The 15,023-nt window shown below is 59.2% G+C and overlaps 1 protein-coding gene across 4 annotated transcripts; it reads left to right on the top strand.

Moving 5' to 3' along the window:
- The first annotated feature begins 824 nt into the window (after nt 1–824).
- On the top strand, nt 825–14,621 carry ITGB7 (integrin subunit beta 7). 4 transcript variants are annotated; one of them, XM_041736151.1, is made up of 16 exons: nt 825–904; nt 5,799–5,918; nt 6,379–6,582; nt 8,291–8,492; nt 9,053–9,223; nt 9,430–9,671; nt 9,993–10,151; nt 10,418–10,513; nt 10,674–10,763; nt 11,661–11,807; nt 12,113–12,306; nt 12,640–12,863; nt 13,090–13,309; nt 13,458–13,666; nt 13,984–14,144; nt 14,380–14,621. In XM_041736151.1, the coding sequence occupies exons 3-16, from the start codon at nt 6,382–6,384 to the stop codon at nt 14,458–14,460; spliced, it is 2,397 nt and encodes a 798-aa protein (XP_041592085.1). In that variant the 5' UTR covers nt 825–904; nt 5,799–5,918; nt 6,379–6,381; the 3' UTR covers nt 14,461–14,621. The 4 variants fall into 4 exon arrangements, with proteins under 4 accessions (XP_041592085.1, XP_041592083.1, XP_041592086.1 ...); XM_041736149.1 differs by having other exon boundaries at nt 5,799–5,932; XM_041736152.1 differs by having other exon boundaries at nt 840–904; nt 5,799–5,845.
- Nucleotides 14,622–15,023: the final 402 nt, after the last annotated feature.

The raw sequence follows: 15,023 nt of genomic DNA, 5'->3' as shown, positions 1-15,023 counted from the left end.
TGAGGCCGGGGGTCGGGTCCCCATCCCCCGGCCTCTCCCCTTCTCTGCTCCGTCCCTGCCTGCGCCAGCCTCGCCCGTCCCCAGCTCCCGCACCCGGACTTTCTCAGCCTCTCGCTGCTCCCCATCTTCCTCAGCCCCCGAGCCTCTTCCCAGGCCTCTTCCCAGGCCTCGGGTGGGCCGGGTCCTCTGGGGAGCCACTGACGTGTGTCCCCTCCTTTAGTTCTCCGTAGCGCTCGGTTCCCCCAGAGCCGGGAGACGAAGGCGCAGGAAGGTCAAGCGGCTCGGGATGGGCTCGGGGACCGGGCCAGGGGCCGGGATGGGCTCGGGCGCTCTGGCTCCACGGCCCGCGGGTCCAGCACCCACCGGTACCCCGGGCATCGGCTTTTCAAAATTAGTGCACATGGTCCCTCATCCCCCCACCCCTACTCTCTGCCCCCCTATCCCGCCCCTGTAGGAGGAAGTGGAGACGGCACAGCCTCCCGGGGAGCGGGCAGCCCTGGATCGAAGCCCCCCAGCAGCCAGTGGCTGGCTCTGTGGCCTTGGGCAAAGACTTGTATCTCTTGCCTCTGGGCCTCAACATCTCCCTTTCCTCTTAGCCTCTACATCTGTAAAACTGGGGGGCTGTGTCCTGGGAAAGGTACAGCAAGGTGATGTGCCCGGCATGTGATAGGCGCTCAGTAGGCAGCGGAGCTTCCTGCCTTGCTTCCAGATCCCTCTTCGTCATCGTCAACCCCCTTGGCTCAGTTCCACCCCCTTGGGCTCCACCTTCTCCTAGGTCAGTTACCCCACCACCCCGAAATCTCCTCCACCCCACCCCAGGGCGTGTCACTTCCTCCTCTGCAGCCTCCCAGATCAGTACACAAAGGCCACCGCTGCCGGAGGAAGGGCTGCTCTGCACGCACCTGTGAGTACCAGGGCACAGCCCTCCAGCCTCCTCTCTTCACTGGCCCAACCCCCACCTGCTCCCCAACTTCCACGAAAGAGGGTTCCAGGGGAAAGAGGGTTCCAGGGGGCTCTGATCTGAGGATGGACACCCAGGATCTGGCTGAGACTTGAGAAAGGCTCTGAACTCCTTTCTGCATTCCTAAGATCCTCATCCAAGTTCCCTCCTCTAGTTTCTCAAGCTCTCCCTCCGTCCATCTCTCCTGCATGGGTGTCCCAAAAGTGGGGCCGGAGGGAGGCAAAGAAGGTAGGGGAAGCTGCTATCATGTGAGTGTCCCCCACGTGCCAAGGATTATGTCAAGGTAGGGCTCTCCCAACATGACTCCCCAGCTCCTACCCCTGCTGCCTGGTGGCTGGTGCTCAGCTCAGACCTGCCAGTGGCACGTTGGTATGGATACCACAGTCCTGGGAGACCGTGGCCCAGGGACTCAGTTCTCTTCCCTCCCCGTGCTGCTGAGTGGGCAGCAGAGGATTCCACTTGGTTTGGGAGATCTGGTGGTTGGAGAAATGCTGTTTCTCAGGTGCTGAGGGGATGTTAGGGTGTATGTTGGAGTTAGGATCAAGTCCAGGAAAATGAAAATCATGGAGGGAAAGAAGGGAAGACTGAAGAAGACCCATGTCCCGTCCCGCCCGGGTGGAGCCCACTGGAGCCGGTGGCGAGAAGGCACAGCTTTTGATGATGATGGTGCCTGGGTTGGAAGGGAGGGAAGTGGCAAATTGAGCCTCACCTGTCTTGGTCCCTGTTCGCTGTGTGACCATGGTGGGCAAGTCACTTGCCACTCTGGGGTTCAGGGTTCCATTTGTAAAAAGAGGGGGATGAAGTAGACAATCCTGCTGCTCTATGGTTAGGATATGAGGGAAAAGGAAGTAAAACAAAGAGCTGTAAAGAAGTGGAGAAGAGAAAAGCAGCAGAAAGATGTCATCAAATTTTTGAATGGGTGGGGGTGGCGGGGAAGAGGAGGGAGAGAGAGATGAGCAGAAAGAAGCGGCAGTTCATGTATCCCCAAGTAAGGAAAGAGGAGGAAAACTGGGAGTAGGAGGAAAATTGGGGAGTCCTGTGCAGGGAGCCCCAGGGGGCTCCCTTTAGGGAAGATGAGAGGGTTAGAGATCTCTGGGTTTGTCGAATCCTGGGGGCCCCACCTGTGACAGATGAGTCAAAACTGGGTTTTGTGCTGTAGCATCTCCAACCTCCTCGACCACAGGCGTGCAGAACAAGCGGGGCTGAGGTTACGGAGGCTGAGCCCTGGGCCGGCCTCGCACAGACGTGTGGCTCAGGGACATATATACGCTGCACCTGAGGTCTCAAGTGGTGGCAAGCGTGGGAGGAGGACAGCTGAGGTAACAACGTGGCACCCCACCCCTTCCCCACACTGTGTAGAACATCAGGCTGAACCTAGGCCCAGGCTGAGGGGGATGCGGATGCTCCAGGCCAGAGTTCGCCGCCCTCTCTCACGCACCACTGGCGGGAATACACCTGGCCTAGCTGCCAGAGAGGCTATGTCAGGAATACTCGCCAACATTACAAAGGATACCTATTTCTTGGCCCTACAAATCCTCTTCCAGGGATTTATCCTACAGATTCACTTGCACACATGTGAGATCTTCATGGCAGCTTTAGTGTTTTGTTTTGTTTTTTTTTAGGATTTTATTTATTTGAGGAAAAGAGCGAGAACAGAGGGAGAAGCAGACTCCTCGCTGAGCAGGGAGCCTGATGCGGAGCTTGATCCCAGGACCCCGGCAGGGTCCTGAAGGCAGATGCTTAGCTGACTGAGCCACCCAGGGGCCCCTGCAGCATTCGTTTTAACAATGAACAATTAGATAACAATTTAAATCCCCATGAGAGGGGGTCCCTGGGTGGCTCAGCAGTTCAGCGCCTGCCTTTGGCCCAGGGCATGATCCTGGAGTCCTGGGATCGAGTTCCGCAGTGGGCTCCCTGCATGGAGCCTGCTTCTCCCTCTGCCTGTGTCTCTGCCTCTCTCTCTCTCTAACATGAATAAATAAATAAAATCTTTAAAAAAATTAAAAAAAATAAATCCCCATGAGAGACTGCCATCCATCCATGCAATGGAAACCTATACAGCTGTGAAAACAGAAGCAAGTTCTTTACTTTCTTGAGTAACACGATCTCCAAGTAGTTAAAAGACAAAGAAAAGGGCAAAATGGTGTGTACGGTAGAATTGTGATTGTAGGATTCCATCATTAGATTCTACCATTTGAGGAGTATATATACTCACATTGGTTTGTGTGCATGAACAATCCCTAGAAGGGCTGTACACAACAGGAGATCATGGAAAAAGATGGTCATTTAGTTGGAGTAAGGTGTGCAAATAAATGGGAGGATGGGGGATAGGAGTGGGAGATTCTCACTATCCTAATGTTTTGATTTTTTAAAAATATTTTATTTATTCATGAGAGACACAGAGAGAGAGGCAGAGACCCAGGCAGAGAGAGAAGCAGCTCCATGCAGGGAGCCCGATGTGGGACTCGATCCTGGGACTCCAGGATCACGCCCCGGTCCAAAGGCAGGCGCCAAACCACTGAGCCACCCTGGGATCCCTGATTAATGGAATTGAGCATCTTTTTTCTGCGCTTGTTGGCCATTTGTCTATCTTCTTCAAAGAAATGCCTTCTTAAGTCCTTTGCTGTTTAAAAATGAGGTGGTTTGGGATGCCTGGTTGGCTCAGCAGGTGAGCGCCTGCTTTTGGCTCAGGGCGTGATCCTGGAGTCCCAGGATCGAGTCCCACATCGGGCTCCCTGTATGGAGCCTGCTTTTCCCTCTGCCTGTGTCTCTGCCTCTCTCTCTGTGTGTCTCTCATGAATAAATAAATAAAAACATTTTAAAAAAATGAGGTGTTTTGCCTTTTTGTTGTTGAGTTGTAAGGGTTCTTTATATATTTTGGATACTTACCAGATAGATGGTTTGCAAGTATTTCCTCCTTTTCTGTAGTCTGTCTTTTAATTCTCTCCATAGTGCTCTTTGATGCACAAAACTTTTCTATTTGCACATTTATATTTTCATGAAGTCCAGTTTATCTATTTTTTTTAAAGATTTATTTATTCATGATAGACACAGACAGAGAGAGAGAGAGAGAGAGAGAGAGAGAGGCAGAGACACCGGCAGAGGGAGAAGCAGGCCCCATGCAGGGAGCCTGACGCGGGACTCGATCCTGGGTTTCCAGGGCCACACCCCGGGCTGCAGGCGGCGCTAAACTGCTGCGCGCCACCGGGGCTACCCATGTTGCTTGTGCTTTTGATGTCATAGCTATGAATCCATTGTCAAATCCAAGGTCATGAAAATTTACCCATTTTCTTCCAAGAGTTTATTTTTAATTTTTAATTTTTAATTTTTTTTATTATTTATTTATGATAGTCATATATATAGAGAGAGGCAGAGACAAGGCAGAGATAAAGGCAGAGGGAGAAGCAGGCTCCATGCACCGGGAGCCTGACGGGGGATTCGATCCCGGGTCTCCAGGATCGCGCCCTGGGCCAAAGGCAGGCACCAAACCGCTGCGCCACCCAGAGATCCCATCTTTCAAGAGTTTATAGTTCAAGGACTTACATTTGGGTCTTTGATCCATTTTCAGTTAATTTTTATATATGTTGTGAGGTAGGAGTCCAACTGCATTCTTTCACATGTGGATCACCGTCATCCCAACACCATTTGTTGAAGCTTGTTCTCTCCCCATTGAATAGTTTGGCACCCTTGTTGAAAATCATTTGGCCATAAATGGATGGATTTGTTACTGGACTCTCAATTTCATTCCATTGATCCATATGCCTACACTTATGCTAGCACCGCACTGCCTAGATTACTGTAGCTTTCTAGGAATTTTGGAAGAAGTGCGAGTTCTTTCCAAGATTGTTTTGGCTGTTCAGGGTCCCATGCAATTCCGTAGGAAGTATAGGACCAATTTTTCCATCTCTGTAATTAAAGGCCATTGTGATTTATCTTTTTGATTTAAAAAAAAAAGATTTTATTTATTCATGAGAGACAGAGAGAGAGAGAGAGAGGGGGGCGGGGGGCAGAGACACAGGCAGAGGGAGAAGCAGGCTCCATGCAGGGAGCCTGACGTGGGACTGATCCTGGGACCCGATCCCGGGACCCCAGGACCACGCCCTGGGCCGAAGGCAGGCGCTAAAGCACCGAGCCACCCAGGGATCCCTATCTTTTTGATTTTTTAAAAAATATCTAGTTATTTATTTGAGAGAGAGAGAGAGAGAGTAGTGGGGAGGGTCAGAGGGGGAGAGGGAGAGACAGGGAGAGAGAGAGAATGTGAGGCAGACACCCCGCTGAGTGCAAAGCCAGATGTGGGGCTCAGTCCCACAATCCTGAGATCATGACCCGACCCTAGCCGAAACCAAGAGTCAGACACTGAATCCACTGAACCAGCCAGAAGCCCCTTAACTTTTTGATTTTTGAAGCATGGCTATGGCTTGCCTATTCGAATTTTTAATTAATACGTTTTTAAAAATCAGAAATTTGCTTCGTTGCTTCGTTTTCCCTAGAGGTCATTCCAGGAATTACCCTGCCTTCCGGCTCTTCCTTCAGCGTATATTTACTTTGTGCAAAGTGCAGGACGGAAAAAGACTTTACCCACCTGGCTTGCCTTCCTCCGTTATCCGGGACCTTTAGGAAGTTTTCTTATGGCCTAATCTTTATGCCCCTCGCTGCCTTCCCTGCCTCTTTCCAATACTCCCTCGTCAGCTCCAGCCTTCCTTCCTCTCATTCCCATTTCCTGACTTTCCTCCCTTAAATTTAGCAGCCTTGACCCTCTTCCTTCACTTAGAATCCAAGATTATGAAAGCTGCAGAGGCCGTCGTCCGATTACTTGTTCTCCTCTGTCTCTCTACAGATGTGGAAGCCGAGGTCCAGGGAAACAGCCTGACCTGCCGTAAGCCAGTGAGTGACCGAGGCAGGACCAGGACCCGCTCTGTTTCCTGTCCGGTTATTCCCGCGGTGGCTTGGAATCCTGGTGAATAGACCTGGGTGGGTGTAGGCCTGAGCGCTTCCAGGCCCAGTCCCCAGACCCTTGTTAGGCCATTTTGCCCACCTTGGCCTAGTGAAGTCTGCACACAGGAGGGACTTCTCCAAGGCTCCCACCCAGGCGTGGTACCTGCCTCTTCCTGACATTTTAAAGAAACTGCTGAATCCACAGGAAGGCTGTGAGGGGAGATAAATAATTGGGATTTAAGGAAAAAAAAAAAAAAGAAGATGAATTGGGGTCGTGGGCTCCCTGTCCCCCTTTAGTAAGCTCTATGCCCAAGGTGGGGCTTGAACTCACCACTCTGAGATCAAAGTCACCTGCTCTACCGACTAAGCCAGCCAGGTGCCCCGGAGGTAGTTTTGAGAGTGACAACCACAGGCTAAGTTTAGAGGACTGAGACTTCGGAGGGCCTCCCTAAGGGCCACGTGACCCCGATATTCCATTGCAGGCCATGGTGGCTTTGTTAACGGTCCTTGTTCTCCTGCTGGCCCTGAGGAGAGGGGAGAGTGAATTGGATGCCAAGATCTCCTCCGCAGAGAAGGCCACAGAATGGAGGGATCCTGACCTGTCCCTGCTGGGGTCCTGCCAGCCTGCCCCCTCCTGCCGGGAATGCATCCTCTCACACCCGAGTTGTGCGTGGTGCAAGCAACTGGTAAAGATGGGCCTGTGGCCTTTGAACCCGGTGTACGTGTTTGTGCAGAACAGAGATACGTGTGTGATTGTGTGAGCAAATGTGTGATTTTCTGGGTGCACTCTGCAGTCCCATGTGTGAGTTTGTGCACATGGGACTCCTGTGTGTGACTGTGTGTGCGTGTGTGTGTACACATGCATGCAAGGTTCTGTGTGTATAGGTTTTTGCATCCGTGTATCTGTGTGTATGTGGAGAAGAGTTGTGACCATAACTCTGGAGCTGGAACTCACGCTCGTGTGTAGGTAGAGGGAGCCGTGGTACATACACATGTGGGTAAGTGCATCTGTCAGCTGGGCTGCCAGGACAGCATCCCACAGGCTGGGTGGCTTAAGCAATGGGCATGTTTCTCACAGTCCTGGGGGCTAGGATGGGGCATCTGTTTCTCACAGTCCTGGGGGCTAGGCATCCGAGGTCAAGACGCCAGCCCATTTGGTTCCTGGGGAGGGCCCTCTCCCTGGCCTGCACACAGGTGTAGACCAGCTCTTTGGTGCCTCTTCTAAGGGCAGCAATCCCAGGGCGCGAGGGTTCTCCCTCCTTGCTCTCACCTAACCCTAATTTCTTCCCATTTTCAAATGCTGTCACATTGGGTGTTAGTCCCTAGCAGAAAGTGGGTGACTGGGTTTCTGAGTCTGTGTTGGGGTGCGCACGTGAGGTTCCCAGGTATGTCGCCGCCTGTGGCTGGGAGAGCAGAGGGAGGAGCTGGGAGCGGGTGGGCTTTGGGAAGAGGCCGAGGCTGCCCTGGTGGGCGCTGGGAAGGCATGTTTGCCCGGCTGGTCAGGGCTGCTCTCTGTGCCTCGGGACAGGGCCCGGGGGAGGGGGGTGCCAGGGCCTGGCGGCTGCCTGCACAACAGCCACCACAGGGTCCCAGGCAGAGGGAGAGCTGGGTGGGAGAGGGGGCAGCCCCCTGAGACAGGCGCCCTGGGAGCTGGGTGGGCAGCAGGCAGAGCAGGAGGTGCCAGGCCGGGGCCTGGGGACACCAGGCATGTGTCTGCCTCCTTGGGTATCTGGACCTACCGAGGCCTCAGGACCAGTGGAGCAGCCACTGTAGGCGTTCCCTCCCTCCTGCACCTCCAGCCCCCACGTACCACCGGGCACCACGGGGCGGGGAGGGAGGCAGGGTGGACGTGGAAGCCAGGCTCCTCCTCCTCTGGAGGTAGTGAGCCCCGCCCCAGCCCCTCCCATCGCAGTAGGAAGTCTGTGGCCCTGCGGGGGTGGGGGTGGGGGGGTAGGGATGTAGGTGCTGGGGAGGGGGGCAGGGGTGGGTGCTTAAGGAAGTGGGCTGTGACAAGGACGTGTGTGAGACCGCGGGGCGGGAGAGGAGGCATGGGGGCTTGGGGAGCTGCCTGAGAGGTGAGGGCTGCTGGGGCTGCGGGGGTGGTAGTGGGTGCTGGGGGGGTTGGTGCTGCTCAAGGGGGGGTAGGTGCTGGGGGGTTAGGTGCTGGGGAGGGGAGGGCAGGTGCTGGGGAGGGGGGCGGCGGTGGGTCCTCTAGGAAGTGGGCTGTGACCAGGCCCGGGGGTGGGGGGGTGACCGCGGGGCCGGGAGGGGAGGCCTGGGGTGACAAGGACGTGTGTGACCACCGCGGGCCGAGCGCGGGGGCCCGGGGCGGGGGCGGGGGAGCTGCCCGGGAGCCGAGGGCCGCGGGGTCCCGACGCGCCTCCCTTGGCCCAGAACTTCACGGCGTCGGGGGAGGCGGAGGAGCGGCGCTGCGGCCCCGCCCAGGAGCTGCTGGCCCGCGGCTGCGCCCCGACGGCGCTGGAGGAGCCCCGCGGGCGGCAGGAGGTGCTGCAGGAGCGGCCGCTGGGCTCGGGCTTCCGCGGAGAGGGGGCCACGCAGCTGACGCCGCAGCGGGTCCGCGTGGCGCTGCGCCCAGGTGAGTGGGGGGGTGGGGGGAGGGTGGGGGGATGGGAAGGATGGGGGTGGGGGGATGGGAAGGATGGGGGTGGGGGGATGGTGGTGGGGGAGGATGGGGGATGGGAAGGATGGGGGGTGGGGGGATGGAGGGATGGGGAGGAGGATGGGGAGGATGGGGAAGGATGTGGGTGGGGGGATGGTGGTGGGGGAGGATGGGGGGATGGGAAGGATGGGGGGTGGGGGGATGGAGGGATGGGGAGGAGGATGGGGAGGATGGGGAAGGATGTGGGTGGGGGGATGGTGGTGGGGGAGGATGGGGGATGGGAAGGATGGGGGGTGGGGGGATGGAGGGATGGGGAGGAGGATGGGGAGGATGGGGAAGGATGTGGGTGGGGGGATGGTGGTGGGGGAGGATGGGGGGATGGGAAGGATGGGGGGTGGGGGGATGGAGGGATGGGGAGGAGGATGGGGGAGGATGTGGGTGGGGGGATGGGGTGGAGGGTGGGGGGAGGATGGGGGGGTGGGGGAGGAGGATGCCCCCCCCCAGGGATCCCGCCGCTGAGCCCCCGCCCGCCGCAGGGGAGCCGCAGCGGCTGGCCGTGCGCTTCCGCCGGGCCGAGGGCTACCCGGTGGACCTGTACTACCTCATGGACCTGAGCTACTCCATGAAGGACGACCTGGAGCGCGTGCGCCAGCTCGGCCACGACCTGCTGGTGCGGCTGCGGGAGGTCACCCAGTCGGTGCGCATCGGTGAGCGCCCGCCCCTCGCCCTGTGAGCTGCGCTCCTGCCCTCCTGCCCTCCTGCCCTCCTGCCCCTCCTGCCCTCCTGCCCCTCCTGCCCTCCTGCCCCCGGCACCCCCCTTTCTGCCTCCTGCGCCCCGCAGCGGCCTCCCACTGCCCCCGCCGGCGACCTCTGGCTCGACCCCTGGCCCGGCCTTCACCGCGCCCCCTCCCAGGCTTCGGCTCCTTCGTGGACAAGACGGTGCTGCCCTTCGTGAGCACGGTGCCCGCCAAGCTGCGCCACCCCTGCCCCACCCGCCTGGAGCGCTGCCAGCCGCCCTTCAGCTTCCGCCACGTGCTGTCCCTGACCGGCGACGCCACAGCCTTCGAGCGAGAGGTGGGCCGCCAGAGCGTGTCGGGCAACCTGGACTCGCCCGAAGGCGGCTTCGATGCCATTCTGCAGGCTGCGCTCTGCCAGGTGAGGCGCCAACAAGGGACCGCGGGCCCCGAGACTGCCACCCCGGTCCGGCCGGGCCAGTCCTGGGGGAGCCTCTGGACTACAGCCTGTGGCCGCATATTTATTTTGACAATTTCCTGGCGGATCAGAGTGAGAGATGGCGAGGGAGAGGCGGGTTTCCCTAACTCACCGGGAGGCCCCGGCGAACCCAACCCCGCCTGGACGGCCGGGAGCAGAGGCGCCGCCAGCCCGCACAGCAAGCTGACTCAGAGCGGGGCTGGCCGACCTTTGGCTCCTAGAGCCCGGTGCACAGCCTACCTCCACCCCACTCCCCCGCCGCAGGAGAAGATCGGCTGGAGAAACGTGTCCCGGCTGCTGGTGTTCACTTCAGACGACACGTTCCACACAGCTGGGGATGGGAAGTTGGGTGGCATTTTCATGCCCAGCGATGGGCACTGCCACTTGGACAGCAACGGCCTCTACAGCCGCAGCCCAGAGTTTGTGAGTCCCTGCCCTGAGTCACAGCTCCTCTGCCCCGAGGACCCCCACCCCAGCCTTACCAGTGACCACCCCAGCACAGGACCACTCCTCCTCTCCATGTCCCCCTGCTGCTCGGTCACCCCCCACCCCAGCTGCTCCCTCCTCCTGCTGAGCCTCCAGGGTCCCACTAGCTGGTGGAAGCCTGGTTCCTGGACTTCCTGCGCATTTCCTTGGATGGTGTTTGGGGGGACCTGCGGCGCTCACCTTGTCCCCTCTCCCGTGCCCAGGACTACCCCTCTGTGGGCCAGGTAGCCCAGGCCCTGTCCGCAGCAAACATCCAGCCCATCTTTGCCGTCACCAGTGCCACGCTGCCTGTCTACCAGGTGAGAGCCCGCTGAATGCCACACCTTCCCGCCTGGAGCCTTTCTCGGCTCCCTCAAGGACCCATGCTCCTCCTCCCCGAAAGCCCCCCCTGCAGACCCCCAGAAGCCCACCTCCCCCGAACTGCGACCCACCATTGCCCCGGACTCCTCAATACCCCAGGAGCTGAGCAAGCTGATTCCTAAGTCCGCAGTGGGGGAGCTGAGTGAGGACTCCAGCAACGTGGTACAGCTCATCATGGACGCGTACAATGTGAGGGGCTGGGCCTGGGCGAGCGCGGGGACGGGCACGGGGAGGGGTGTGCAGGCTCTCCCTAACAGGCCCCTCGCTCTGGCTCACATCTGTAGAGCCGAAGCGTCTGGCTTGCACAGAGCACGGAGCCCCGCTCGGGGCCAGGAAGGAAAGGAAGGTTCACTGAGCTGCTATTTCATGCCACGCGCTGTCCTAGCGCACTTGCCGTTTGCCATCTCGTTGACCCCCCTAGATCCCTGTTGGCTGACGATTATTGCCCCTATTTTATAGATGGGGATACAGACACAGAGGGCTGAACGACTTGCCCAGGCTCATGCAGATAAGGGACGGAAGGGCTGGCACTGGTGCCCCTAAGTCCGCCTGGAGCCTGCCTTCACTAAGCTTACAAATAGTTCAGAGATTCTCTTCACGGGAACCATAGGATTTTACAGGTAGAAGGAACCGCAAAGATCCACCAGGGTTTCTTGGGCTGAGGTCTTATCCCTGTAACCATGCCACAGGCTTATGACAGGTCATGGCCTCAACCCACGGCGAGAAAATCTGCGGCAGGATCCGAGTGCTCAGGACAAACTCCCTCGGAAGACTCTGCCCTTGAGCCCCTCGTGGGCATAGGCCGTATATCCTGACCTGGGGTTTGAGAAGCAGCCGCTGCGCGGTGCCAGTGCCTGTGTCCCCGTCCCCGGCAGGGCCCTTGCGGCTGCACTGACCCATGTGGTCCCTCGTGGTGCTCACACTTCTTCCTGCACAGATGCCTCCCGCCTGGGCAGCCTGGTGGGGGCGAGGGGCCCCAAGGCGGCCGAGGGCAGGGTTAGGGTGAAGGTTGGAAGGGCTGGAGAAGGCACGAGGTGGGGCGGGAGTCCTGCCTTCACGTGGTTACTCACTGTCTCCCTTCCACAGAGCCTGTCATCCACTGTGACCCTCGAGCACTCCGCGCTCCCTCCTGGGGTCCACATCTCCTACGAGTCTCTGTGTGGGGATCCTGAGAAGAGGGAGGCTGAGGCTGGGGACCGCGGCCAGTGCAGCCACGTCCCCATCAACCACACGGTGAGAGCCGGCCCAGACAGGCCCAAGGAAGGAAGTGGGGGCGGGGGAGGGAAGTGGAAGCCGCAGGAAGACATGGGGCAGACAGAGAACAATGCAGAGGCATGGGGCAGTCCTCGTGTCCTCTGGAAAGGCCTTCAGGAGCGGCTTCCTCCAGGGGGCTCTACGAGACGAGTGTCAGCATGACCCTCTCCCTTAATTTCCTAGGACCAAGGTTCTGGATGATGAATGGGTTTGGGGTGTGCGTGTGTGCGTGCGTGTGCGCGTGCACAGGATCTTGAGTCTGATTTCTGCCCACGCGTCCTCAGGTGAACTTTCTGGTTACTCTCCAAGCTACCCGCTGCCTCCCAGAGCCCCATCTTCTGAGGCTCCGAGCGCTTGGCTTCTCCGAGGAGCTGACTGTGGAGCTGCACACACTGTGTGACTGTAACTGCAGCGACACCCAGCCCCAGGCGCCCCACTGCAGTGACGGCCAGGGGCGCCTGCAGTGTGGGGTATGCAGGTGAGGCCGCTGGCTGCCTTCTCCCCACGTGGCTCCCAACGCCTCCGAGCCCGGTATTCCTCCTCCGTCTTCTGTCCCCCACGGCGTCTCTAGACGTCTCGTTCAAGACGCCACCCTGACTTTCACCTAAAGCTTCCCGGACGTGCCGAGACCCTTCCCTCCACACTTCTCCGCGGCGCTCGGCTACACGTCGCGTCCCTTCAGCCGCTCATCTCCCTCCAACTCTTTTGGGACCTTAGGCCTAGAGGATCTTGGGGAAGATGGGTCAAGGGATGGTCAGACCCACCTCTCCTCCCCTGGTTGTGCTGACCCTGCCTCCTCCTCCCCTCCCAGCTGTGCCCCCGGCCGCCTGGGTAGGCTCTGTGAATGCTCGGAGGCTGAGCTGTCCTCCCCAGACCTGGAGTCTGGGTGCCGGGCCCCCAACGGGACAGGGCCCTTGTGCAGCGGGAAGGGACGGTGCCAGTGTGGACGCTGCAGCTGCAGTGGACAGAGCTCCGGGCCTCTGTGCGAGTGTGATGATGCCAGCTGTGAGCGACACGAGGGCATCCTCTGTGGAGGTACCTGCGGACTTTGGGAGAAGGGTGGGGTCAGAGTGGGTCCCAAGGGTATTTCGGCTCTGGAACTTCATGGCCCAAAGGCAAGCATCAAAGTTTCTGGTGTAGGAGCTGGAGGGGTCTGGCACACTCGAGAGGGAACTGGACGCACAGGAACAGCCCATGGTGGCATGTGACACCCATGAGGAGTGAGGAGTATGGTTGTCACCCTGTGTGTGGCTCTCCCCAGGCTTTGGCCACTGCCAGTGTGGAAGGTGTCACTGCCACGCCAACCGCACCGGCTCAGCGTGCGAGTGCAGCATGGACACGGACAGCTGTCTCGGTCCAGAGGGGGGGGTCTGCAGCGGGCGTGGGGACTGCAAGTGCAACCGCTGCCAGTGCCGGGACGGCTACTTCGGTGCCCTCTGTGAGCAGTGCTCAGGCTGCAAGACATCATGTGAGAGACACAGGTGAGACCTTGGGTCTTGCAACTTGGGAGCAGGGGCCCGGGGGGTGCAGGGGTCGGGGTGCGCGGTGCCGCTCCCACCTGCCCCCTCCCTGCCCTGTGGTGCGAGCGACTGCTGCCCAGCTGGTAACCTATGGGTGTCCACCGGACAGGGACTGTGCTGAGTGTGGGGCCTTTGGGACTGGTCCCCTGGCCACCAATTGCAGCGTGGCTTGTGCCCATTACAATGTGACTCTGGCTTTGGTCCCTGTCCTGGATGACGGCTGGTGCAAAGAGAGGACCCTAGACAACCAGCTGCTGTTCTTCCTGGTGGAGGAGGAAGCCGGAGGCATGGTTGTGTTGACAGTGAGACCCCAAGAGAGTAAGTGGGCAGGGATGCTGTGGACACACCCCCGGGAGCCCCGGAAGCTCGACGGGTAGGGCCTCAGACCTGGGGTTGGGGAGGTGACGAGGGGAGGAAACCAGGCCAGGAGCTGAAGTAGAGCAGGGAGTCCAGGCAAAAGTGGAGGCGATGGGCCAAGCGGACAAGGCTAAGGCCCTGGGCCCTGAGGAGAACCTTGCACCTTGCTGGGTCCCTTTGTTTTAATGACAAGCGAGGCTGGGAGGCTGGACCCGCTACGGGCAACCGTCAGTCCCCGTGGCCGGGCCCCCAGAGGTCCGCGTGGTTTCCTCCCGCAGGAGGCGCGGATCACACCCAGGCCATCGTGTTGGGCTGTGTAGGGGGCATCGTGGCAGTGGGGCTGGGGCTGGTCCTGGCTTACCGGCTTTCCGTGGAAATCTACGACCGCCGAGAATTTAGCCGCTTTGAGAAGGAGCAGAAGCACCTCAACTGGAAGCAGGTGGGGGCTGCCTCCTACCCCCAGGTCTTCCCTGGTTAGGACCGCCTGGCTCTCCGCTTCCTGCCTGCCCCCCCCAGCCTCGACTTTCACCTTGGTCCCCCCCACTTTGGTCCGTGTCTGCTGTGCCCTACGCCCTGCTCTTAGGGCGCTGCTCGAATTCCAGGGTGGCCCCTTGGGATCAGACAGAGGAGCAGCCCTGGGGCTTTTCCTCATCATTTCTGCCCTTCTTCCCCAGGAAAACAATCCTCTTTACAGAAGCGCCATCACGACCACGGTCAACCCCCACTTTCAGGAGACAGGGAGTCTCCTTTCCTGAAGTGGGGGAGAACACTCAGGACTCCTGAGGAATGGTTGTCACCTACATCCCCCGAGGGACACCGAGGGGCCTCCTGCTGCTGCAGCCTGGCTTCCCTCCCTCACAAGGACTGGGGCGCCCCTGCTGCTCCCCGAACACAATAAAGTCTTCCCCCCAGAGCACAGCTGTCGTCGTGTCTTACCCAAGGCCAGAGCAGGCTGTGGAGCCTGGGCCTCAGGAAAGCCCAAGTGCATTCCCCCCCTGCCACCTGAGGCCAGGGAGAGTCTACCTGACGTGCAGGAAACTCAGGTGGCTGCCGGGGGTCGGGGTGGTGGTGGTGGTGGGGGGCGGCTCAATCCTCAGGTAACGTCGACCTAGGCTACAGAGCCACGCTTTGAGCAGCTCGCTGGTACCCTAAACTCCTCTGTTCTGGCGGGCAGGGCTTTGGGTTTTGCCCCTTACTCAGAAGGGATGCCCTGTTTTTACTTTCCTTTGTTGCTCTTCTGTGGAAGAGTTTTAAACCGGTGGTTTCCAGGATGCTGGACGTTTAGGGTAGTTATGTGGGGGGGGGGGGGTACGGGACG

Source organism: Vulpes lagopus, chromosome 21 (assembly GCF_018345385.1).
Source record: "Vulpes lagopus strain Blue_001 chromosome 21, ASM1834538v1, whole genome shotgun sequence".
Classification (NCBI taxonomy): Eukaryota; Metazoa; Chordata; class Mammalia; order Carnivora; family Canidae; genus Vulpes; species Vulpes lagopus.
Note: the sequence above shows the minus strand (reverse complement) of the source record. Positions and strands in the feature narration are given on the sequence as shown.